Genomic DNA, 26948 nt, shown 5'->3' with positions numbered 1-26948 from the left:
GAAATCATGTTGAGAAGAAAGCACTTTGTACCACAAGGAAGAAACAGCACCTTTCCTCTTCGGCCCTGTGTATATTTTCTTTACACACATACACACGTACACATGCACACAATATCACACAAAAATCACCAGAAAAAAATTCAAAGACCCTCCATGCCTATCATAATGCTCCCATTGACTGCTCATACAATCTTAGGGAATAATATATCAACTTTGAACCTCAGTCTCCTCGGTTTTTAAAACGAAGTCATTTTCCCCTTGATCAAAAGCTTATGATTAACTGCACATAGTGGCACATCCTATAATCCTACACTTCAGAGGCTAAGGCAGGAGGATTATGAATTTGAGGCCAGCATACTTTTGGTTTTTGTCTTAAAAACAAAACCCAAAAGCTTATGATTTGATAAATCGTGTGTCTTATATTCAAAGATATAGAGCAAATATCCATATGAACTTGATTCTTCTCTTAAAAAGGGAGAAAAAAATGAATAATTACTTGATGTTAAAGATTAAAATCCAGCTAGTCCAGGGTGAGCTTCTCTGAAACTTACATAAAGAAAGAAAATTCCTTGGCTAAGCACTGAATGAAACCATGGGCTTGTGCAAAGTAATGTAATCAGGATTTAGCAAATACTTCCTAAGTTCATTTGGACCAGCTACACAAGAGCACAGCACTGAGACCAGGCTCAAAGTGTGTCATACCAACAGTTTGGAGGAAATGCAGCCTGGCCAACCTGTGTTATAATGAAGCAGAGATAATAAGGTTCTATGCTGTTTCTTTCTTTCTTTAAAAACAGACAACCAAACTCCAAGGAAACAAATTACCTTCAGATCTTCCAAACTCTTCAGCATCTCACTTAAGAACCTATAGTAGTCTCCAGACCTTGTCAGTAGTTCTATGTACCGCGCATGAATGTCGGCAGCCTTGAGGAAATGAGAAAAAAAAATCCATGTATACTACATTTCTGAAAAGCTCTGTGCAAGTTGACTAATTTTGTTTTCTTAAAATAATAGAACAGTGGCATTATAAGAGTAAATTCCCTTCTGTCAGTTGTGCTGGATCCAGAATCTAAAAATATAGCAACACAAAGGACCAGGGTCATCTGTGTTCCAGCCTCATCATTCCAGGTTTTCCCCCAGCCCACTGTCCACATGCTCTGACATCTCTGGGGAATAGCAGTCGTTTAGAAACGCACTATGTAACTTCCACTACTAGGAGTCTACCTTACAGCAAATTCAGCAAGTCAAGTCCAATATAAAAATGACACACTTGGACTTCAAGGATCATTTCCTAAACTGTGTCATGTGTAGATGACTCACACAGAAGGGAGCCAATAAGCCCTGAATTTCAGTGGGTACTCTATACCGGGGGTGTATTCAAGCATGATAGGGAGGCTGGGCAGGGAATGGGGGAAAGATAAGCAGAAGGGACTACAGACATTAAGAGATATGTAATGACTTATATACCTCTTGAAGAATCACCCCAGATGGGGACTGAACCATGGTCCTCTTGATAGGTATGTTCAGTAGAGTTTCCAGCCCGGAGGTATATGATGCCAGCTGGAGTTCATAATCCTGCGGAATAACAAAGTTTAAGAAAGGCATTTTTGCTTTGGTGGGTACGCAAACCCAGGATCTCGACTACCAGACAAATACTACGACCAAGCTATACCTCAGCCCTTAGAAAACCTGTTTTGTTTTCATTTTTTTGAGACTAAGTCTCCCTCTGTTCAGAATGGCCTGGAACTCACTGTCTTGTTCAGGCAGGCTTGAATTCACGGCAATTCTCCTACCTCAGCCTTCTGAGTGCTAGGACTGCATATGGAATCCATCACATCTAGCTAAAAAAACAGTCCTAATTGACTTAAGAAGAGTCACTAAGAGATTATAATTCCACAGATTTATATCACAAATTATTTCTAAAAATTACCTACAGAGGCCATTAGCAATAATCAGTTAATATTGTTACTAAGTGGAATGTTCATTTTTGCTTAGAGCAACAACCTAATGAAGAAAGACCAGCCCATTTCACAGGGATATTTCCAAAGTGCAATGAATTCAAATAAACAGGACCCAAACTTTGCCATTTAGAAGTGTGGGCCTTGAATGGTTGAGCTATCTCTCCAGCCTGAATTCAAGTAAATGAGTAACAACCTTTCTTTCACAGGTTCTTCAGGCCAGAATATACACAATAGCCACCCTTAAGAAGTTTATAATCTTTAAAGCAAAACGACAAATAATGCAATTACTAATATTCTTGATGAAATAACATCAAACTTTCAATTTTTAAAGTATTTACTTTGAGGGCAAGTGGAGGTCAGAGGAGAACTTGCAAAGTCAGTTTTCTCCTAACATGTTAGTTCTGGGGATCAAACTCAGGCTGTCAGACTTGGTGGCAAGCGCCTTTATCTAAGTGAGCCATCGGCCAGCCAACACCAACCATTCTTTTTTTAATTCTTTGGTATTTTCACCCATGAATACAGTGAATTTCGATTCTATACCCTCCCTCACTGTGCCAACATTCTTAATGAAACCAAGATACCTTAATTGAGTTTGCACAGAGTTCAGCAATTTTGTGCACTTCTTCTGACTTATCTCGTTTGCCAGATATTTCACTGTGCAGGTTCTATACAGAGAATAAAATATTTACAAAGGTTAAAGCAGACAAATACAAGTGTGATTTCACTTTTACGGTGGTTACTTTTTCCTTCAGCTTATCACTAGGTAGACTCACGTTCAGTAATGGCTTGAGAGGAGAACTTTCCTCCATTCAGAAAGGAAAAGAAAGCCCTGTGATTTATTACTTACAAGGGGATACTTTCTTTTTTTTTTTTTTTTTTTTTTTTTTTTGGTTTTTCGAGACAGGGTTTCTCTGTGTAGCTTTGCGCCTTTCCTGGAGCTCACTTGGTAGCCCAGGCTGGCCTCGAACTCACAGAGATCCGCCTGGCTCTGCCTCCCGAGTGCTGGGATTAAAGGCGTGCGCCACCACCGCCCGGCAAGGGGATACTTTCACCCAGCACTACTATACATGCCTATTACTTCTTTTTTTACTTTTTCTTTTCCTTTTTGAGATAGGGATGAAGGGTGGCCTTGAACTCAAGGTCCTCCTATCTCAGCTCCCAAGCCTTGGAATTACAGGCATGCACTACATCAACTAATAACAATTCTTTACTATGACATGAAAACGACCTCCACTATTACTATTTTTCAATTGTATTTCTTCTTAAACATCCAGTGGTTTCTCCTCTGTGCACGCTTTAAAAATTCACAAGGTAGATTCATAATATGAATTATTCATTATTTAAAACCAGAAGCAAACACAGCTTAAAGCCAGTTAATCTCAACAGAGAGTTTTGGAATGACAAGTGTGTTTATACCTTCTGCTCATTCAAAAACCGCATGACTGTGTTGGTGTCTCCAAACTTCATGGACTCTAAAGAGTCTTGGCGGCGTTTAGCATCGTATAGCCACTTGCAGAAGCTTTGGTAGTTATCGCGATAATTCCTCAGCTGTTTGATTTGTTTCTCCAGGTCCCACAATCTAGGGAAAACATATACAATTACCAAGACACTCTTATTAGTTCCTAAAATATGTAACACATTATGCCACCCAGCAATTCTCCTTGGTGTCTACCTAAGAGAACTGAAAACATGCAAACACAAAAACTTAAATGTGAATATTCATCATAGCATTTTTTTCATCATATCCCAAAACTAAAACCACAAATGTCTGTCAACTATGGTACAATGCCAAACAAAGGAATAGCACCCAGCCATAAAAAGAGATGAAAAACTGGGTGTGGTAGCACTTGGGAGGTAGAGGCAGGAAGACCAAGAGTTTACAGCCAATCTTGGCTTCAGAGGGCATTGGAAGCCAGCTAGTGGCACATGAGATCCTGTCTTACCACCTCCTCCATAAAAACCTAAAACATAGACAAAATTCAACTGGTGAAAAGTTAATTTAATTTTTAAAGATCGATGAGAAGAAAAAAAAAAAAAAACTCAGGTGAATCCTAGTACTCAGAAGGCTGAGGTAGGAGGATCTCAAGTTCCAAACTAGCCTAAGCTACATAGCATGGCGCTATTTCAAAACACCCAGGGCTTGGAGAAGTAGATCAGAGGTAGTGCACTTGTCTGGAGTGGGGAAGGTTCAATCCCCACCCCCACAAAAATAAACAAGACTAAATAAACAGTGCATAAAACATGCCACAATAGACATGAAGCATGGACGCTGCACACGATGTGGAAGCCAGTCATAAAAGTCTACACACCGTATGAGTACACTTGTATAAAATATCCAACATAGTCAAAACAGGTGACAGAAAGCAGTCTGCCCAAGCAAAGGCACTGCTTTTTGACAACAACGGCTTCTGGTGGCATTTGAACCGCCGAGCGGGAAGAGCCTGGGCAAGGAGGCTGACACACCTGAAGTCTATCTGTTTATCTATCTTTTGCCAGCGATCTGTCAGCTGCATCACTTTCTCGCTGAATTTGCCCAGGTCCAGGTCATAGAGAGGGTACTGCTGTGAGGACTGGGAGTGGATCTGCTGAGCCTTCTGAAGCTCTGTCTTCATGGTGGCCAACAGGGACTTCTTCAAGTTCAGGTCATTTTTTATTTTCTACAAATTAAAGGGGGGGAAAGTACATACAAATTAATCTCTTCCGCCACTGTATGCCACCCCCAAGTCACTGTTTATTTTGTTTACTGATTTATCTATTCCAGGTGCTGAGGCAAGCAGCATTCTACCACTTACCACTAAGCTGCATACCGGCTCATATCATTAACCTTGAAAGTTAATATATACTTGCATATAATGTATAGCCCTGCATTGGAGCAGGAGCTGAGCAGTCACAAGGCTTTGAGCTTGATCCTCAGTATCTCAAAGATGGCAATCCCTCTGCCTCTGCCTCTCAAGTATTGGGATTACAGGCATGAAGCACCACACTTGGCTGAGAGGTCCCAAAGTGAAGAAATTATTCTAACCCAGCACTCTACCACCAATTCCCACTACAAACCACTGGAGAACATACTGTTCCTGCTAACAGTGACTGACATCAGCCACGTATGGCCAAGAAAGCAAGAAAGTCTCGAACCCCATGAAACCTAGTTGCACATATGAATAAAGCATGGGCTGTGGATGGGGGTAGTGCACACCTGTAATCCCAGTGCCAGAAGGGAGAGGCAAGAGGATCAGGAGTTCTAGGTCAGCCTCAGCTACATAGTGAGTGCTTTTGAGACCAGTGTGACATACATGAGACCCTCTCTTTAAAAAGAACCAAAAGGCGTGGACTTCAGCCTGTAGTCATATGTCATTACTGACTCATCAATTCTATCAGAGAGATCACACAAATGTATGATGCTGACACCAGAAGAAACTAGATACAGGGTATATGGGCTCTATCCTGTCAGTTTTCCTGTAAACCTACAATTATTCTACAAATAAAACATAGTTTCAACAAGTGAAATAAAGGAAAACACGCATGGGAACTTAGTGAGGCTTTGCTACAGAGGGCCAAGTTCCCCATCACTTCCTGGAGGCCAGGCGACAGTCACGACCCTTTGAGCTACCTTCAGTCCACAGCGGTAAGCTTCCACTTTATCTAGGTCCAGGCAGACAGTTTCCTCCTCCGTCAGCCTGGCTTCATAGACCTTCAGCATGTCTTCCGTTTGCAGAATAGCCTGGAGAAGAGCTCTCACGGAGCACAGGCTGGAAAGAACAAAAGAGGTGGATGAGGTTTCCAGTGACGTAATCAGATGGTGACTACTGGCTCTCATCACTATTCAGGAAACAGGAGGATGTTACAGCGGTGGGAAAGGGAGGGTGGGCGTCTATAAAGCACAAGCTCCAAAAAGCCAAGCACATACAACAGATGAAGTCAGGCAAGAATGAGGCTTGACAGGGTTGGGGATGTGGCTCAGTGAGAGAGTAGTCACACTGGATTCCATCACCCACCCCACTCTCCACCCCATCCACCCCAATTCCCGCCCACACCAAAAGGGAAAACAAAAGAAAATTTGAAAACAAAAACTACTCTTGAGGGCTATTATCTGTGCCCACCTGTTTAAGTAGCCATCTGTGACACCGTTGATATTTTCCAGCTTCTGAAATAGTCCAAATATCTCATTCTGTAAATAGCAGTATTTTTCGGAGCCTCGGAAGTTGGCAAGCATGTCTTTAAGCTGATTGAGAACATCGGCGATGGCTTGTGAGTCATTCTGCACACTCTGTCAGAAAAGAAGGGAAGCACATCTCACTAGCTGTACAATTGATTTAAACTTATTTTAATCATGTGCCTTTAAGGTCCGCAGCCTGCTGTTCTGCTATGCATAAGAAAATCACTGTTCCACCGGGCGGTGGTGGCGCACGCCTTTAATCCCAGCACTCGGGAGGCAGAGGCAGGTGGATCTCTGTGAGTTCGAGGCCAGCCTGGGCTACCAAGTGAGCTCCAGGAAAGGCGCAAAGCTACGCAGAGAAACCCTGTCTCGAAAAACCAAAAAAAAAAAAAAAAGAAAATCACTGTTCCATATATGCATAAATATGCATGCATATTTGCATAGGTATGCATGTGTGTACTGTATATACCTATGGTAATTTGCATATATACAAGTAACATGGCAGGCACCCAGCAGTTAAGAGCACCTATAGTCTAACCTCTTAGCAACATTTCAATAAATACATTTTTACCCAAAGTCCTCTGCTGCATGCCAGATCTCAGACATACCTTACTGCAAGTGTGTACCCTCAGACCCACATCTCCTCACTTCCTCCATGGCCCCATCCTGGGTCATCACTACAATTCTGTTTCTATATGTTTGACTCCTTTTTAATTCCACGTGTCAGTGAGATCACACACTGTTTGTCTTTGTGCACTTGGTCCATTTCTCTCAGCATAGCATCCCCCAGGTTCACACACTTCTCAATGTTTCTTTCTTTTGTAAAACTGAATAATATTCCACATCGGGCTAGAGAAACGGCTCAGGAGTTAGGAGCCTGTACTGTTCCTACAGAAGACCTGAGTTGGGGGTCCCAGCACCTCCCTGGGGTAGCTCACAACTGTCTATAACTTCAGCTCTAGGATCTGACACCCTCTTCTGGCCTCTCTGGGTACCCGTACTCATGTGCCCATACCTCCCTGACCTTGCCATAATTTAAAATAAGTATATATTCCATAGTATACACTTGCCTATAAACATGTAAGCCATGGGGTTTTCCCTCATTCATAGATGAACATAAGGGCCTGTGGAATCAGGAGATTACTGTTAACAGCTCCTACCTTGAGCTCGTTGATTTTCACTGTGATGTGGTGTGTAGAGCCTTGGTCTGTGAGCAGGAGGTTTTTAAGCGTCATCCTGCCCTCACAATGCTCCATCTGCCTGCGGATCTTCTGCAGCTCCATCAGCAGCCATGTCTCCTGTTTGTCGTTCTCTCTGTTGGTTTCAATTACTTTATTGTGGTTGACATCTTGGCAGGAGCCCACATGAGTGATTTCAGTTTTGGTGACTGTAAAAATAAGTTAGGACCATAAATATGACAGACTGCCAAGTTAGCAAGGTGCTAGGCACCTCAACTATATAAAAATATGCCTATTCCCCATGACTTAATTCCAGAACTCTGGCATACAAAGTATTTTATGTATCTGCTATGTAGCAGATAAGGCTTATGGTTCCCCCATGTATTCACATGCTGGAAGACTGGTCCCTAATGAAAGAGTGCTGATGTAGTGAGGCTTTTAAGATGTGGACCTAGCAGAAGACGGTGAGATGATGAGGGTACCACCCTCAGCAAAGATGAACACCCATCTCCTGGGTGTCGTTAAGTTCTCGCACTGACCAGTCCCCAACAGATTCATTATTCTAAAGTCACTGCAGGCATTCAGTCCTTTCTGCACGTTACTGTTCCCCTTTCTCCTTCTCTGTTGAATTATGACAGAGCCATGGATCACTTGCCAGGCTCTATACTGTTTCCCAGCCATCAGAGTAATGAACTAAACACACTTCTTTTCTTTACAAACTATCCAGTCTCAGGTGTTTTGTTATAACAACACAGAGCTTACTAAGTATCGTTCAAAGGAACAGCTTTCCACAAAACCACATATGTGACTGATACAAAGAGAAAAGGTGGTCCAGGCTGACCTGTCTGGTGCTGGGGGTGGCCAGGGAGCTGGATGACCAGGGTCTGGTAATGCTTCTGGGCATCAGTGAACTGAGACTGCATCCGCCGCTTGTCATCATCGCCGAACATCTCCGAGCCTTGGCTGTTTTTGATGAAATCTTGGTAATGGAGCTCAAGGTCTTCAATGGTCTTCATGTAATCCTCCTGTCTCATCGTTTTCAGCTAGAAGTGAATCAGGGATGGTGAGTTGAGAAGACATGAATGTCTCATATCCCCATGCAGGAAGAGTGCAAGGCAGAGGAGGCGGGGCAACCCTCATCATAGGCCAACTTTTTTTTTAAAGCCTTGGGGCTTCACCCCTGTTGCTAAGGGACACAGCAGTAGCTTGCCACTGGCTTTTTCCTTCACAGGATATTTTTCTTCCAACAAAATATTGTGCAGAAACTCAAATGTAAATAAAGCACAATGAGGCACAGCCATTCCACAAAGATAAAGGGGCACGGGGGCCCTAAAACTTCCCAGCCTGTTCCCTTCTCACTTATCATTCCATTAAAGGCCTCCTCGACCCAAGGCTCTGCCACCCATCCCTTAATGGCCTCTAACTTAGAGGAATGCTCTCAGAGCTCTTCCAAGAACCAGCCTGACTTCTCCTCTGCCATGTGGCTATGTATGACCTCATTCCCATTATCGTTAAGGAACTGGGGGCCCACGCTGTCTCTTCCATAGCTATTTCTGGCTTTTCGGGTCACTTCAGCGAGTGTTTCTGTTCATCTCATAACCAGCCATGTGCCAATTCCTCCTGGTTTTGTGGTGCTAGCAGAGGTACCCAAGGCTTCACACATGCTAAGCAAGCTCTCTACCCGAGCCCCACCCCATTCTGTACAGTCCTGGACAGATCAGTCCTGTGGAAGGCTAAGAGGCCTCATGTGGTGAGACACAAAATCCTCAGGGGTCCAGGGACCAGGTCAAGCAGTAAGTGACCCTCTAGGCAGCCCAGGGGACATACCTTGGCGATAGTCATGGCCCTGATCTTCTCAATGTCAATCATGCAGTAGTGCCAGGACACCAGGCTCTTCATGTTGATGTAGAGCTGGTTCCACAGAGCCAGGATGGCTTCGTAGTACTGTTCGATCCTGGAAGGCAGAGAAGGAGAACACTCCAGCCCAATCAGAAAACCCGGACAGGTGTGCACAGCTGCCCAGAAATCAACCCAACACCTTATGAACTGACTGTGTAATTTTTAAACCGTCAACACTTCAATAGATTCAGACTGACCTACTTCCCAGAAGTAAATTCTCAACTTTATCTACAGTCATACAGATCATTTAAATCATTGTGGTTGAGACAGGCCTATCTAATTTTTTTGTTGTATTGACTGTTAGCAGTGTTTTGATTGGCAAGTGGCTCAAACGCTGATCACCCCCGAACCCTGGACAGGCGAGGGACAGATGGCATTACCCAGCACTCCCCACTCTGTGTGAGGCTCAAGATTTCCGAACTAAAACATTTGAAAGACTCTGCTGTGGACAGTCTATAAAATGTACGTTCCACCTGCTGGGAACAAACGCTGCCATGAGGGGCATGACTACATTTGAAATAACATATGTGCTGGAAAAGGGAAGAGCTTCAGAACAGGAGCTTCAGAGGGTGTGGCAAGTGTCACTGATGCTTGCCTCTGGTGCTCCTGACTGGTCAGATAGTCTCTCATAGCCATAATAAAATCTTCAAGGCACAGCAAAGTGGCTTCCTGAAGTCCCCTTTCTGGGGGACGACTACAGTAAGCAAACACTTCAGGCGCGAGCCCTCCTGCCCCCGCTGTTCAGTGTCCCAGCCGCGAGGAACCTGAGAACTTACTTGCAGGAAAGGTCCACGGCCAGTGGGTTTGGAGGAGGGATGATCAGGCCCACGGAGGGCACGAGCATGTCGACGCCTCCAGGACCCGTCACGTACCACTTGCTGCGTTCATTGTTGTCCTTCAGGATGCACTCGTCACCTTTGTGCACGATTTTCTGTCAGGCAAAGAAGCGGGGGTGAAGATGAAGACGTATGAACTGCTGACACACTTACGCTTGCTTCCCCCACCCAGTGAGGACGGTCATGACACGCGCAGGCGGTACCTCTGTGTGAATGGTACATCTAAGGGTGCCTAAGACGTTAGCTACATCCTGAGGGAGTCAGGGAAAGAAACTCTTCGAAGATTGCCCAGCAATGTGAGCAAACCTCTTCCACAAGGCAAACCCTCATCATATCTTCTTCCTGTTTTGAGTTCACGCTTTATATAGTAGATTTTAAAATGCGAGGGGGGGTCACTTGTCTCACTCCTTTGCTCTTAAACTTTACAAATAAAAACATCCTGGCATTAGTCTGTTGAAAAACAAAAAACAAACAAACAAAAGCTTCTGAATGAACTTCTGCCAGGCCTGGTGGCTCAGGCCTGTAGTCCCAGCTATTCATGAGGCAGAGGCAGGAGGGTTACAAATTCAAAGACAGCCTGTGATATCAGCAAGGGTAAGGATAGCCTGGCCAATTTAGCAAGATCATGTCTCAAAATAGCAAGTACAAGAAAGCCTGAACATATGTGACTGCCTCCTATATGTGAGGCCCTCGGTTCAGTAGCCTATACAATAAAAAGTAAATAAATAAATTGTATTAATGCCAGGGTTTTTTTTTTTTTGGTTTGTTTGTTTTGTTTTGTTTTGTTTTGTTTTGTTTTGTTTTGTTTTGTTTTGTTTTGTTTTGAGGGCAGACTCTCACTCTGTAGCCTGGGCTGGCCTGAAACTCATTGTATAGACCAGGATGACCTTGAACTCACAGCACCACCATACCTGGCCCTATGTAGCTTTTTTTTTTTTTTTTTTTTTTTTTAAAATAGATTTATTTAATATGTATACAGTGTTCTGCCTGCATGTATGCCTGCATGCCAGAAGAGGGCACCAGACCTCATTATAGATGCTGGGAATTGAACTCAGGACCTCTGGAAGAGTACCCAGTGCTCTTAACCTCTGAGCCATCTCTCCAGCACCCCCACTATGTAGCTTCTTAAGATAAGGGCTAGAGTTGCAGCTCCGTGGCAAAGTGCTTGCTTAGCCCCGACTACATATGAAAGCAACTATCTGAACTGGTGAAACATAGGAATTTTTTTCTCACCTCATATTTAATCTGATTTTTTTTTTAACAGACCCCTGCTTTATAAAGCTCTTCTAACCAGGTGATCACATCTTGTTTCTTAGATTCTTCAACATTTCTTTGTAAGAAAGCAGAACTGTGGGAGTCACAGACATAAGAACAGAAACTAGTCCATTTCTCTATAAACCTGTGCTTCTCACAGAGCCTACAGGATTGGTGCGATCCAGAACCGCCACAACTCTGCAGGACCTATGATAGTGCCATTTCCCATCTGCATTGATCTTATCAGGAACTTAAAGATGGGGTGGTCACAAATAAGTAAGCTTCAGGTGCCACACGAAGGAAGCGGTCAGCCTTGGGAAGATTTTAAACCTTCCAGACAGCCAGTGTCTAGGTGAGCGGTGGAGCTCAGAGGTACAGTACATGCTCAGCATAGCGTGAAGCCTTGCCTTCCTTCCCCAGCACCCAGAGAAAGCACAATTGTCCTGATTCCTGACAGTTCCCAGCGATTCAGCTCAGAGTTACTGCATCGGTTCCACAGGAGATGGCTTTATTCAGAAAAGTCATGACTGTGATATCTATGGAAACCAAGACCGGCTTCGCTCTCCTGGCGGACAAAAGCTTCTGTAAAGAAAGGGAAGGCGCTGCGATGCTTCCGGACGCGGGGTACACACCTGGTCTTGTTTATAGTCGCACAGAGCCCTGAGGATAATGGGCTTGTTGCTCCTGTAGTCTGGGTTCCGAGGCTTCAGCTGCACAATCTTCTTAGACTTGTTGACCAAGTTCTGCACCTGGCGCTTGTACTCGAGGATTTTCTCCCGTTCTTTCTGCAATTACAAATACAATCTGCCCTAAACACGGCTGCCCCGTGAGTTTCAGCGACCTCTTGGGGAAGCTGCCACAACATGGCAGTTAAGTATCGCTATAGTTCCATTAGCAAGAATAAGGCACAAATTCCTCATGAGGGAAGATCACCTTCCATAGTGAGCCTGTTGAGTTAACTGGGCAGGAAAGACCATCTCTGTGAAAGGGCTGAGGTGGATAAAATGAGAAGTGTGCTTTCCCAAGGGACTTGGCAAGTCACGGCATTCTCTCCACTCTTTGTTTTCGGTAAATTACTGAGATACTGAAGCAAAGGCCCTTCCCTACTACAGCTGGGCACACAGAGATGCCACTGAAAGATGAAGACATTGAGGCGTAGGCTCTGGGTGTGCGCTGTATTCCATCACAGCCTGCCCTGTGTTTGGGGCGCCTCAACGCCCCTGGGCGCACTGCTGAGGGTGCAGTGGCTGAGGGTCTGGGTGTGGCACAGTACCTCCAGCTCTTTGATCTGCTCCAGCAGGTGCTGCAGGGGCATGTTCTTGTCACAGGGGTACTTCTTCCTGATGGAGTCCTGCAGGCCCTTCAGGTAGGCTTCAGTTGACTGCGCCTCTTCAAAAAACTGTTAGGGATGACAACAACCCCAGTCAATGGAAAGGCCCTTAATGTCAGGGTTCGGATCTTGAACGTCACCCAAAGGCTTTGGTGTTAAATGCTAGGTTCCCAGAGTGGCACTTAATGGGGTGACATCTTTAGAAGAAAGTGCATCAAGGGTGGTCTTTGGATCATTGGGGTGTACCCCAGAGAGAATCATGGGACCCTAGCCTCCTCTTCTTCCTCCGCTTCCTCTCTGGCAGTTCTGTTCTGTCCTGCATCCTCCACTATGATGTGCTACCTCTCCACTGACTAGAATAATGGGGCCTGTGGGCCACAGACTGGACCATCTGAAACTGTTGGCCAAATAAACGTTTTCTCTGTATTAGTTAATTATCCTGGGAGTTTTGCTAAAATTAGGGGAAAGCTAACCATCACAATCATTTAATAGTTCTGTTTCAGGATCCACCACGACCCCAAGCCTCTGCTAAGTGGCTAAAGGAAAAGATTAGAGCAGAAACATTCACAGACTTGCTGACCACATTACAAATCTGTGTTCCTCTAAACTGAGGACAACAGGTAGGGTCTATGCAATACCTTCGAGAGTGCCTCCCTGCTTCAAAAACATACTCAAAAGATAAGGTAGTGATGACACTGCAATGCATATGACCCCATTATTTCCACATCTGTGTAGCATATGTGCTTATTAACACCTCATCCATACAATGCACGCATGTGCCATATTATTTTAGACTAGGAAAAGCTCCCTGGAGATCACCATGGGTCTGATCTCCCTATTTGGTACATGAGACATGGAAGCCTGGAGTTATGACTTGTTCTAAGGTTACACAATTACATGGTAGAAGGGCTGGAACCAGACTTCATCATCATCAACCCTTCTTCTCACGGCTCCATAGCCACTCTGAAATATCAGCCAGGGCCAGCAAGATGGCTCAGTGGGTAAAGATGCCTGTCACCAGGCCTGATGAGCTGAGCCCTATCTCCAGGACCCACACGGTGGAAGAAGAGGGCCAGCTCAAGCAGGTTGTCCTCCGACCTCCACATGCCCATTATGGAATGCAACCAACACACACACACACACACACACACACACACACACACACACACGTGCGCGTGAATGTAGATTTTTTTAAAAAAAGGTATATCTAAAAACCTGAAAGTAGGCAGCATTTTCTTTGAGATGGACATCAATGCACTTGGTGATTTGCAGAATCCAACTCCACTGTGTCTGGAGTGTGTCCATATATGCCTGAAACAAAAAAGCATCAAGGTATCAGCTCTCCACTCAGGACAGGGGGGAGGGGGAATGTGCCAATCCCTACCCTAGGGTGTTGATCCCGAAGCAGAAGATAAAGTTGGCATAGCTTCATAATAGAGAAGCATCATTTACCCACAAAGATGTCTTTTATGCAAAACATGTTTTTCCTAGGGAAAATGTAAATCCCATGAAGCCTACCTCAATTTTGTCGGAAGCTGGATGCTGATTGAGGACAAGTTGGTCACTTTCTTGTTTAAGTTTATTTAGTTCCTTTTCCTTGACTTCCAGTTGACTCATGCGTATCTGTGAAGGAAAAGAAAACCCAAATCCTTTACGGAGAGTCACAGTTAGGGTTCTGTTACATCACACTATTTAGAAGTGGCTACGTACAAAATTGCATTTTGGAAATGATGGCTGCTAAGGACTCATATTTCACTGCCCTCAGAAATACAGCATTTTCAATGCTGGGAACCAAGGTTAGAAAGGAGCTGAAGCAAGACTTGTGGCATGACCTGACTAAGACCACTCAGGTGATTGACAGCATGGCCACTAACACGGATGGAACAACCCTAACTCCAGATGCTTGGGACCACAGTGTTTCAGATTTGGGATTTGCTATTGTAGAACATTTGCATATACAGAGAAATATTTTGGAGATAGGACCCAAGTCTAAAGATAAAATTCATTTATGTTTCCTATCCACATAGCCTGAAGATAATTATATACAATATTTGGGGGGTCCTGGGATTTTGATTGCCACCTGTCACCTAAAGTCAGGTGTGGAATAATTCTACTTATGGTATCATGGTGGTACTCAGAAAGTTTCAGAGAGAGCATTCTGGACTTCAGATTTTCAGGTGCTCAACACATTCTGATTTCTGACTCCAGGTTTTGATCCACTGTTCTACAGTGCCATCCACTCTAGGGTTTCTGGGTGGACTAATTCCCACACTACCTATGAATCACTGTGTTTAGGGATATTAAGCCATGACCCCGAGGGTGGGGGTTGTTTAGCCAACAGTGGTACATTCCTATAGTCCCCTCTACTTGGTAGGATAAGGCAAGATGATTATTTGAGTTCCAAAATGCAGTGGCCTTTCTGACTAACAGAGGGAAAGCCTATCTTTAAGAATAAAGCGGGGAGAGGATGAGAGATGCTCAGTTAAGGGCACTGACTACTCTTCCAGAGGACCTGGCTTCCATCCCCAGCACCCACACAGCAGCTAACAAGCTCCTGTAACTCCAGTTCCTGGGGATCTGATGCCCTCTTCTGGCACTTGTGGGTACTGCATGCACATAGTACATGGATACACGCGCAAACACATAAAATAAAACTAAATAAATCTTACATCACTGAACAGTGTTCCCAAGGTTAAATTACAAGTGGCTGATCAATTTATTTAAAAGACCTCTCATCTGCGCCCCCACCCCCCAGCAACAGGCTAAAGGCAAGGTGGGGGCGCTTACAGAGAAAGCCTCCTGCTTCTGAGCGATGTTTGTGTTCTTGTCGCTCCAGTCGTAAAGCAGCTCCTCCTCCTCACAGTCATTGATCCACATGATCTCGCGAGAGGTGGCCTGGATGATGTTCTGCAGCTGGCGCAGGTGATCCATCCTCTCGAAGGACGCTTTCTACAGACAAGTCCGAGAGCAGCGTTAGGGTCACAACGGACAGGTAGGTGGACAGCATTCGCTGCAGACCGTGCAGACAAGCCGGTGTCGTTCTTTACCCAGACCACCCGAGACCCGGTGAAACCTCTTAACCATTCACCTCACCTCACAGGAGAGAGGCCCTGTCCAAATTGTGATGCTTGTGAGGCCATGCAATCTCAGATTCAAACATCCAAATTCCAAAGGGTCATTCTCATCTTTTTTCCCCTAGTTTGGGGGAAACTCAGGGTCTCCCTCAGGCTAGAGAAGCACTCTGCTTTTGAGCTACGACTCCAGCCTCTAAAGAGTCTTGATTCAGGCAAGGATATTTGAAGCCAGATAAATGGCTCAGCAGATAAAGCATTTTCTGGATATGCCTGATGACCTGAGTTCAATCCCCAGAACCCACACAAAGAACTGACTCTAGAAAGTTGTTCTCTGACCTCCATACGCATTATAGCATATACATACATTCCTATATACATACACATACACACATGCACACATCAATTATAATAAACAAAAATTAAAAGATAATGATGTTTGGGCTTAATAATTTTAAATAATTAAGGGGAACTAGACTCTAAGAGAAGTCAAGTTTTGTCTCTTAGGTAAGTGAGGCTTTGCCCACATGAATTTAAGGTGCCAAGAGTTTATGCCCATCCCAACAGGAAAGTAGTGTGTTACCAGCAGCCACCCTGTTTTAAAAGCATTGTAACCAGCAAGGCCATATGGGAAAGCTGAAACTAAGATGATACAAACAGATAAAAGGGTGGAGATCTCTGCTTAGGAATCAAGCAACTGACACTGTCTGTCATGAGATGATGACGGGCTTGTAAAATATGTGAGGAAAACACACTTTGTCTCTGTTCGTATTTGTTCAAAAAGGCTGCAGTCCTTTATCACTTTACATGCATCTAATAAGAGTCACTTTTATGAAATTTAACCTGAAAACAGAACAGTGCTAGGCACTGCCTTCAGAAACCAAACCAAAGCCAAACCTTTGGAAAGTCAATTCCGGAAGAAAATCAGCAACAGCAACAAGATTATCATCTATGAACACAGTGTGTGTCCAGGCTCTTCAGTGAACACTAGGCCAGGGTATGGTCCACTTGAGAAGCTTACCACCTGAGGAACTGAACTAAATTGACAGCAAAGGATAAATAGGCTTACCAGCAGGTTTTCATATTCCTCCTCCAACTGGTAGATTGCAGACTTCTCGCGCTGGGAAATAAAAAAATGCAGGGAATGATTTAGTCCTCCTCATGGCGGTCTATAGAAAGTGTAGCCCTCCTTCACCTCCTTGTAAGATGCTGGCCTAGGCTCCCTCAGTAAAAAGACGCAATTGCTCTAGGAAGTCTTTTACCCACAGTGACCTTTCCCCAGATGGCTTGAAGGCCCCTCTCTGGATGCTCATACCTTCTCCACAAAGTAAATACTCTATCACTTAAAGACTTGCTGTAGAAAATAGGATTTTGGATCCTCCAGATCTTAGAGACATGAAGGAGAAAGCTGGGCCGACACTCAAGTGGACAAGAGTAAGGTTTAAATTGTTAAAAAGGCAGGGCAAGGTGAAAATGAAAACTTTGGTGTAAGTATTGCAGTTAGTGATTGAGTGATTTCATGCATGGAGCGGGGGTAGGGGTAGGGGGGAGCGGACAGGTGGACATGGGGACAGGACTGAGCACTGAGATCAGACGTGTGCTGTCCCTCTCCACTCGACCCAAGTCTGACTTTTTTCCAGCACAGGAGAGGTATCAACATGAGACACAATTTCCTTCAGGACAAATGTGACTTTATTCTCATGCAGAAGAGAACCCACCAACTGGCCAGCAAGATAAGCTACATGATAACTTCATTTTCTTCCAGTAGGTGATACTCTGCCTTCTGCAGTAATAGTCTACCTACCACCTCCCCAATACTTATTCATAAACCTAAACTCATGATGTCCTGCACGAACTTAGCATTTGCTTCAACTCCTTCTCCAGGTCCAATAATATGTTTCCACTTCTTTTTCACTCAGTGGAGCTTTTTTTTGTTTTGTTTTGTTTGTTTTACTGTCTAGTCTCTTGGAAAGAAAAGAATAGTCTTGTGTTTCAAGCAAATCTGCCTAAGTGATACACCTTTTTATGGACTCCACTAAGTGATACACCCTTCTAGAGGCCCCGTGGTGGATGTGAGCAGTACCAGATCTGCCTTGATTTTGTCCAGCTGCCAGCGGTAGTCCCCGATGGCATTGTGGATGCTCCTGTGGTTGTTGATGTGCTGCTCCACCGCGCCCGAGTCCACACCCCAGGCCATCAGGTCCATCTCTGCCTGCAGAGAGAGAGGGGGGCACACCCGTTAGTGGTTTTCCTCTGCAACAGACTCATTCCTCTATGGTATCAGGGATCAAGGTAATCATACACAGCTCTGCCTCAGATAAAACTCAAAACGGACAACCACCCAGAAGGCTGAGGCAGGAGGATTGCTTGAGCACAGGTGTTCAAAACTAGCCTAAGTTCAAAACAGCAAGGCCCCATCGGAAGGAAGAAAAGCAAGAGAGAGAGAGAGAGAGAGAGAGAGAGAGAGAGAGAGAGAGAGAGAGAGAGAAAGAAAGAAAGAAAGAAAGAAAGAAAGAAAGAAAGAAAGAAAGAAAGAAAGAAAGAAAGAAAGAAAGAAAGAAAGAGGGAAAAAAACTATACGAAGTATGTCTGAAGCCAAATATTTTTTGTTCATTAGTTTGGCTCCAGCCCAGGATGAACTGAGGAGGAAATTCAGTAATGGGTTCCTTGCAATCCAGATCATTCTTCTGAAGAAAGAGCATCTACACGTGAGAATGCAGGGGTGGGGCGGGGCTGGCCAATGGCTCAGCAGGTAAAAGGGATTGCTACTGGATTCTGAAGGAGAGAACTGATGCTCAAAAACTGTCCTCTGACCCCTACACCTTGGCATCTATGTCCTGCACTCACACACAATAATAATGATTACATTTTTTAAAAAAAAAAAGGATAAAAAGGAGAACGTAAATTTGCATGACTAGATACTAGTTAGTATGCATATGATGCATTATAAGTACTAATAGACATTTCTTTATTCAATCATTTTTAAATGCATGTCAGAAATCATTAATGACATAATCACACACTGCCTCTCAAACTAAATCACTAACCTAAAGAAGTTGTCATTGTTTATTTCTTTAAATCATCTTTTGTTTCTTATTGCTATATGGGGGACTGAACCTATAGCCTCACAAAAGCTAGGCAAGTGCCTTACCATTAGGCTGCATATCCAGTCCTTAGTTATGTTGATGAATGTTATAGTTAACTGTTGGCTCAGAAATACAGCACTTTAAAATTACCTTTTAAACTGTAAAGACTCTCTGAGCTCCATTTCAAAGGGAAGTTACTATGCAAACTCAAGATTCTTCATTCTGATTAATGTTGGTAACAATACTAGAATTATGGGTTTACATTTGCTTTTTTAGATGTGAAATCAGACTAGATTTATCACTTAAGTCTGAAATGTAAGAATGTTTCACGGTAAGAATCAAATACATTGTTTCATTATCTGGCAAGTTTCAATCTGGTCCAGTCCAGCGTCTCTTCCTCTTTTTGCATGAGCACATGTAAATTTCTAAATCACCTGTGTCATCTCTCGGACCTGCCAAGGGCAAACATCCCAAGCTGGAATGGCAGCAAGAACAGAAGGAACACAGTTGTCCTAAGCCACGCCCGTGTTCTAGTGCCCTTGGCAAGGCTTCAGAGAGGAGCCCTTTCAGAGTCAGAGAACTGAAGGTTAGCAAGGACTTTGCCCTTGTCTCCCGCAACTGCCCATGCTTTAAACTGGAAACCACAGGTGCCACCCTGGGAAGGTAGAGATGACCCAGGACCGGCTCACACAGCTCATTACCTGCCAGGTGTATAGTATCTGGCTCGCCCATCAGCAGAAGCACAGAGCAGGGAAACAAAGCAGAACCCTGGCAGGGAGATGTGTGTCGGCCTCCTGAACACACTGCCGGGGAAAGGACTCCCTTATCAGCAGAGGCCTCCGCTGGGTCTCCTGGGAGTGAGTGAAGAATGCAGACTATGTGTGGGGGGAGGTGGGATGATAAGGAAAAGGCCACACAGAATCCCTGCAAACCTCTAGCAAGAATCAAACAGCTTTTAGTTTGCTGAGAGCCCTAAGACCAATCAAATGCTATCAAAAGCATCGCTCATCGATGGAATCCTATGTTTGCGTGAGACTGCTATTTCCTGAAGTTTAAAGATAAAGAGGTTTTATTTTTTCTACCAAATATTCTTTGTTTTTATTTTTTTCTTCCTGTGGCTGTTGTTTGTCCATTTGTTGGTGTTGGAGACAGTTTCCCTACCTAGCCCCGGCTGAGATTATAGGCAAGCACCACCACACCCCGCTCTACAAAGCGTTCTTACAATGCTACACCCACAGTCATACAGAAAATGACTAACTCTGAGCTGTCACCTAATGTAACTGTCAGACTGTCTCAGAAGACATCAGGGGGTATGACGTCTCATAATCACTTTGGTTCAAAGTTTGTCTTGCCTCCCATCAAGGATCCTTGAAGGTACAGTTCAAGCCCCATTAACCCAAGTCTTCCTCAGGACAGGAGTGCTACGCTCTCCCCACTCCGAAGCACATGGCCCTCACAAAGCCATTATTTGGCATTTGAGGTGCATCGTGCTGTCTTCAATATTCATCTTCATAACTATGGATCATAATTCTTGAGCCCTCGGTTTCTACCACTGTGCCAATATAGATAAACCCTCAAGAGATGTGTGTTCAGAGACAGAGGCCAGGGCCTGGGCAGCTCAAAGTCATCCCCAGCTCCATAGCTAGTTCAAGGCTTTATGAGACCCTGTCTCAAAAAATAAAGGTTTTCAAAGGCTTTCAGGGAATCTGAAGACGTGCAAACAAGTTTATAGTTAAGTTGCTGAGGTAATTGCTGACGTCTCCCCACTCTCTGCTCCACCTTCCACAATAATTTACGGTCTTCATAATAAATAGGGGTGTGGGGGTAGGCATGGTAGAACACACTATAATCCCAGTATCTTGGAGGATGAGACAGGAGGTCACAAGTTCAAAGCATGCCTAAGCTACAAAGCAAGACCCTGTCTCAAAAACAAAAGCAAATAAGGGCTGGAGAGATGGCTCATTGGTTAAGAGCCCTGACTGTTCTTTTAGAGGACCTGGGTTGGATTCCCAGCACCCACGTGGTGACTCACAACACTCTGTAACTCCAGTTCCAGGGGATTCAGTGCCCTCTTCTAGCTTCTGTGGGCACTGCATGCACATGGTACACAGATATATATGCAGACAAAACACCATACACACACACACACACACACACACACACAAATAAAAAATAAAAAGTAAATGGAATAAATAACTGAATAAGTGAGTGAATAAAAATGAAAAAAAGTAACTGAATGAGTGAGTGAATGATTAGTAGTAAAAAAAAAAAAAAATCACCACACAAGAATACACCCAAAACTTTTTAAAGGCTGAGTTGGGTGTAAGCGGCACTTGCCTGTGGTTCTAAATATTCTGAAGGTTGACTTGGGAGAATGGCTTGAGTCTGCATGTTCAAGACTAGCCTAGGCAGCAATGATTCAACACAGACTCAAAGAAAGGGTAAGGGGGAATGTTAAAACGGCTAAAAAATTTTAGAACCACTTAGAAATCAGTCCAACAATTAGTCAAGTTCTTACAGCACTGCATAACAATCTCTCCACAATGTATTACTCTAACACATCCACCTCTCAGAGAAGGACGGCTCGTTAGAAGGTTTTCATTATAAATTTCCCATCTGCATGATTATGGCATGTTTCTCTGGCCACCTGTTCATTATCGGGCTTAATTACTACATAAAACAACAAAACAGTAATTAGCATTGAAAAATACTTTGTAGGAATTCCAGTCGCAGGGAAAAGACCAGCACATACTTCTGGGGCCATTATTTGACTTCTCACCCACACAAGTGAGACTTACAAGCCAGACAACTGAACCTCAAAAACCACCAAGGAACCCAAACCCAAACATCCAGTGTCACGTGTCCAGCTCTTCCCACGTGATCAGATTCTATAACTTATTTTTTATTTTAATTTTCTTACTCTCATGTTACTCTTTCAAATGAGCCATCAGAGAATTCTTTCTCTTGTTTCAGTCTATGTGTGATACAGATGAGGTCGGTTGCACCTCAGACAGAATGACCCCGGGACTTAGCAGGTTGCTGCCGCTGGAGGTCTGGGGCTGACTGTACCACCCTCTTCATCTGAACTACCTGGGTTCAGGGGTCTAAGAACCAGCACACGTAGGTTTCCCTGGGCACCACTTACCCTCTGCTGCCTCATCCAGCCCAGACACTCTCCTGTGAGGCGTTTGGTGAACTCATCCCACCCAGAGCCGCTCTGGCAGGTGTATCCTCCACCTCCCTTGGAGCTGGCCCTTCGGACTCGAGGGACGCTGATGGCCTTGTAAAGGGCTCGCATCTGTTCCTGGAGCTGAAGCAGTCTAAAAGGAAAGGGAAACAACGATGTCGTCACAAGAAAATAGCCTATGAAAACCCTTTTCTGCGTTTCCTTTGGGTCAATCTACAGGCCAAGGATGTTGCATTGGAAGATTTTTTTTTTCTTTACCTTATGACCTCCAACTTGATTACATGGAAGTATAAATGCTAGGAAGTCACTCACAACCTGAACATCATGAAAAGTGTCACCGTCTGGTGCCTAACCTGGCAGCGCCTCAAGTTCTTTTGAGTTTCATGCTTGGAATTTATCCTTCTAGTACCCTGGGCCTCAACAAGAGAGCAAATTTGGACTACACATCTCCACTGTGGAGCGGTCACTTCCAACTCCAAGAGTCTCACTTGATTAAATAAAGCTCTATATTAGCCTCTGGAAAGGTCAGATGCTGCACCAGACCTCTGTGGCTGTCTAGATGGAGGGAAGGCTCATGACCCATGCGGCCGTTCCAACTATGATAGAATTATTACAGCACTGGGGGCAGAATCCAAGGCAAGTACTCCACCACATCCTGTGTCCTTCTTTAAAAAACAACAACTATTTGATCAATTAATTACTTTTGACATAAGGTCTCACTAAATTGTCCAGGCAAGCCTTGAACTTTAGATGCTCCTGCCTCGGCCTCCTGAGTACCTAGAATGACAGGACTCTGCTACCATTCCAGGAAGAGCTAGAGTTTTTGAGTGGTTATTTTCCTGTGGGTCTATTTAATTCTTGAAGCATCTCTGGGGTCCATCAAAGATGAAGGTTGCAGTTTTATATTTGAAATGGATAATGCTGCAAAGCTCCAAGTAAGGCAGGTGTTCTTGAGGTATGTGTGTGCTTCTTCTGGAAAAAGCCTGAGGTCACCTGCTGGAGGTCCCCCAACCATGCTCTGCAGGCAGGCCATACCTTTTCTGATAAGCATCACAGGGCTGACCCATCTGCCGCATCTCCCGGATCAGGCTGTCTGTGATTTCCATCTGATCATTGGCCTGTGCAAAACATTCATCCAGCTCTCTACTCCGAGCCAGCTGTATTCCATCTCCATATTTCAGTTCCTGGCAGAAAGGATTGGCATGAAAATGTGTAAGATTGTAAGGAAAAGCTTCATGTGCATCAATGAAAGCAAACCTCATAATGTAACAGACAGTATAAGCCCCCTAGTCAAACTGCTTGTTTCTAACTGAGCTGAGCATGCATGGTACACACCCCAAATCTCACACCTTTGGAGGGGGAGGCAGGAGGATCAGTAGTTTGAAGCTGGCTTGTACTATACAGAGTGACTCTGTCCTTAAAAAAAAAAAAAAAACAGGGCCAGCAAAATGGCTCAGTGGGTAAAGGTGCCTGCCACCAAGCCTGGCAACCTGAGTTTGATGCCTGGCATCCTCATGGTGGAAGGAGAGAACCAACTCCTGGAAGTTGTCCTTTGACCTCCACACTCATTCCCTGGCACTCACTCACTCACTTACTCACTCACATACACAAGCAGGTGCACACACACACACACACACACACAAATAAATAACTGTAAATAAAAAACAATTCAAAGTATTATATATGTATGTATGCATGTGTGCGTATTTATATGTGGAGTCAGTTCTTTCCTTCCACATTTACGTGGGCTCCAGGAATCTAGCTAAAGTCGCCAGGCTTGCACAGCAAGAGCCTTTACCCACTGAGCCAACTTGCCAGCCCTTCCGCTGGATTTTAAAGGTAAATTTATAGAATGTTCATTTTCCCCTTCCTTCAATTTCCATCTTTCACTTTACACCCAATTCCTATTTACCGTGAATTTGACGAGCTAAGACGGCTGGACCATTTACAAGGGGGGTGGGGGGGGCTTTAAACCCCGCCGAGCCTTCCCTGTATTACAGAGGACCAGAACTTCTTCAGCTCTTTAAGAAAAAAATGACACACTACAGTTGTGTCAGATGTCACCAGTGGAGGGGGCTGGGTGACAGGTGCATGAGACCCACTTTGTGGCTTCTTGTGGGTCTCTACTTCACACTGAAGTCGTTTTGGAACAGAAACCCTCCTCGGCCGCTTCGGTGCCAATGAGCAGTGTGGTCTCCACTTTCCACTTGCTGCTGTCTTCAGCTACAGCCAAGTGAATCTTAGCTCTACACACAGTGATGTCAGCAAATGTGACACTGCTTCCCAAGCACTCATTTTAGCATTTGAATGCATGTCCACAGACATAAACTGGTAACACGATGCCATCACACTTAGATGTACCCAGTCACTACAAACTACAGGCAGGGCTTCCTGCATGTCCTAAATTGAGTACTGATAACCCACTCCCTGCCTTGGATGAAGGGGTCGGCCAGGTACGAGAGGAGTTAGAGGGGTGTGTGTTAAACTGAACTAGTGCACTGACCCCCAAATCCTTTTACCATGAACTGAAAATAGGTATTTTCCTCCTCTCCTTCCCTCCCGCTCTCCTTCTCGACACCCTCAATCCCTCCTGGTTCATTGGTAGAGTTTCACTATGCAGCTAAGGCTGGCCTTCAACTTAGAATCCTCTTGCCTCTGCTTCCCAAGTGCTGCTGTTATCACCAGCATGTGTCAGCACACGGGAATGGACATATTCTTTGAACTGGGCACTATGAGAATCTACACAGTAACTAAGTTAAGAAATGAGAACATTAAGATAGTCTTTAAACGGGGAAAAAAACCATCAATTGTCTGGATTGAAATGTTTGCAGTGTGGCAGGTTCTGGATGTCGTCCAAGCACAGATGTCAACTCAGGAGAGACTAATCTCAGTTCCTCCGCTGAAAACACATATCACGCACGAAGAAACTAGGAGAGGGGACCACGCCCATCATTCCCTGGCCAGCTTTTAGAAAACCCAGAACCACTGTGAGTGCCACAGTGTTTTTAAAAGACTTAGAGCTGGAGAGATGGCTCAGTGGTTAAGAAAACAGGCTCCTCTTCCAGAGGACCAGGTTTGATTCCCAGCACCCACATGGCTGCTCACAACCACCTGTAACTCCAGGTCCAGAGGACCTGACACCCGCTCCCGGCTCCGGCAGGCACCTGGCAGGTGGAGCACAGACACACCATACCTGTAGACAAAACACCCAGACACAGAGAATAAAAGTCAAGAAAAAAAAAATCTTTTAAAAAGTGAGAACTAATCACTTTTTTTTTTAAAACTAACTAAGAGGTGACTAATCAATTCATGTGATTAGTGGATGAATAGGTTATCTTCAGAGTGGGTCTGTTATAAAAGCCAATTTGGCTGGGAGTATTGTGTGCTCTTTGTCTGTTGCCATGTGATGCCTTCTGCCCCCTGGGGACTCTGCCAGGAAGAAGGTCATCGCCAGATGCTGCCCTCCGCTTGGGCCAGAACCACAAGCCAAAGCAAACTTCTTGTCCTTTGTAGTTTGCCCAGTCTGTGGCGTTGTTACTAGCAACAGAAAATAGATTAAGATAATACCCCTGTCTCGTCTGGTCTGGGAGGACCATCCCCAGACACTAACAACGTGAGAAGCCCAACAGCAGGCAGGCACGGGCTGCGGGAGGGCGCGAGCTCCTCAGACACCGGCGTGGGCCGGGACCAGACTCTGAGAAGTGAGAAGTGAGAAGTGAGAGCTTACTGGCTGCGCGATCAGCTCCGCCCGCATCAGACAGTCCGCACAGTTCTGCAGCAGCTCCTGGATGGTGTTCTGGTTCTGGTGCCTGGACATGGTGCCAGTTTGACTGTGGAGACAAAGAAACCAGACAGGAGATGACTTTCAGCAATTTAAACATAATACCAAACTTTCATAAAAGTTGCAAAAAAATAAATAAATAGCACGAAAGTGGTCCTGTGAAACTCCACACTCCACAGCTGTTCACACGTTGATGTCCCCCCCATAAATGTGTGTGTGTGTATTTGTCACCTTTTTCTGACTCATTTGACAATGACAGTGTCCTTTCACACCAAAATATTTCAAAATATATTTCCTATTAATGAAGACAAATAGTTATATAACCACAGTGCAATTGTCCAAGTCAGGGAAAATAAAATGGATATCATACTATTTTTTAATCTCTAGAACTTTGCGGGGGGGGGGGGGGGGGGGGGGCCGGGGAGGATGTTTGTTGTTTTGTTTGTTTTTGTTTTTTGAGACAAGGTCTCACTGTGCATTTCTGGCTGGCCTGGAACTCACTATGTAGACCAGGCTGGCCTCGAATTCATAGAGTTCTTTGTCTCTGCCTCACAAGTGCTGGGACTAGAGCCGTGTGCCACCAAAATTCCATAGATTAACCCAAAATTGTCCTTCAAACCAATTTCTCCTCAGGTCAAAGATCTAATCCAGAACAACTTTCTGACATGTGACCACACGTGACCAGCAATGGCAGCCAGTGATCTCATCTGGTCTGTCATTGCTCATACTCCCTCCCGACAGCCAGGTCCCCAGCACATGTCCTTCTACGGCAAGATGACAGCAGGTCAAGTACAGGCCCAGGGACGTCACTAGCAAGTCCAGGAAAACAAAGGGGACAAGAGCAAGGCTAATTCTACAAAAGCATTTTCCACGTTCACACCAAGAGGCAGGAAGAGCAAAGAAATCACAGTATGAGGGAGAAGATGGAAATTTTAAGCATATTCAGTAGCTTTAGACAGCCCTTGAAGAGAAGTTTCTTCCCACACTGAGGCTCAGTCTATTTTCTTAATTTTGTGATATAAATCAAACTGTAGCCCTGCCTGCCGCAGCTTGGTTGAAAAGAGATTTAAAGCCCATTGGATTGTGTTTAATACGTGTGAATGGCTGGATGAATATGCCTCAGGCAGCTGAACTTCGAGGGTAGAGAGCTAGCCTAGTGATTAAGAACATTCAACACTCTTGCAGAGGACCTGGATTCAACTCCCAACACCC

General features: G+C 44.6%; 1 protein-coding gene across 2 annotated transcripts in view; it reads right to left on the bottom strand.

The window, feature by feature from the left end:
• The window catches only part of Dsp (desmoplakin), a 46820-nt gene that overhangs the window by 7235 nt on the left and 12637 nt on the right, over positions 1–26948 (bottom strand). For both annotated transcript variants that reach the window (XM_006972778.4, XM_006972779.4), the window contains exons 2-22: positions 25683–25785; positions 22991–23139; positions 21914–22088; positions 17766–17894; positions 16752–16802; positions 15399–15560; positions 14130–14234; positions 13827–13922; positions 12555–12680; positions 11914–12066; positions 9968–10122; positions 9120–9246; positions 8134–8335; positions 7275–7501; positions 6059–6225; positions 5569–5707; positions 4425–4618; positions 3378–3540; positions 2543–2626; positions 1468–1575; positions 826–924 (exon numbers count right to left, since the gene is read on the bottom strand). In XM_006972778.4, the coding sequence (XP_006972840.1) occupies positions 826–924; positions 1468–1575; positions 2543–2626; positions 3378–3540; positions 4425–4618; positions 5569–5707; positions 6059–6225; positions 7275–7501; positions 8134–8335; positions 9120–9246; positions 9968–10122; positions 11914–12066; positions 12555–12680; positions 13827–13922; positions 14130–14234; positions 15399–15560; positions 16752–16802; positions 17766–17894; positions 21914–22088; positions 22991–23139; positions 25683–25785 (2914 nt within the window). The remainder of the gene's footprint in view (positions 1–825; positions 925–1467; positions 1576–2542; positions 2627–3377; positions 3541–4424; positions 4619–5568; positions 5708–6058; positions 6226–7274; positions 7502–8133; positions 8336–9119; positions 9247–9967; positions 10123–11913; positions 12067–12554; positions 12681–13826; positions 13923–14129; positions 14235–15398; positions 15561–16751; positions 16803–17765; positions 17895–21913; positions 22089–22990; positions 23140–25682; positions 25786–26948) is intronic.

The sequence above is a fragment of the Peromyscus maniculatus genome, chromosome 5 (assembly GCF_049852395.1).
Source record: "Peromyscus maniculatus bairdii isolate BWxNUB_F1_BW_parent chromosome 5, HU_Pman_BW_mat_3.1, whole genome shotgun sequence".
NCBI classification, from domain to species: domain Eukaryota; kingdom Metazoa; phylum Chordata; class Mammalia; order Rodentia; family Cricetidae; genus Peromyscus; species Peromyscus maniculatus.
Note: the sequence above shows the minus strand (reverse complement) of the source record. Positions and strands in the feature narration are given on the sequence as shown.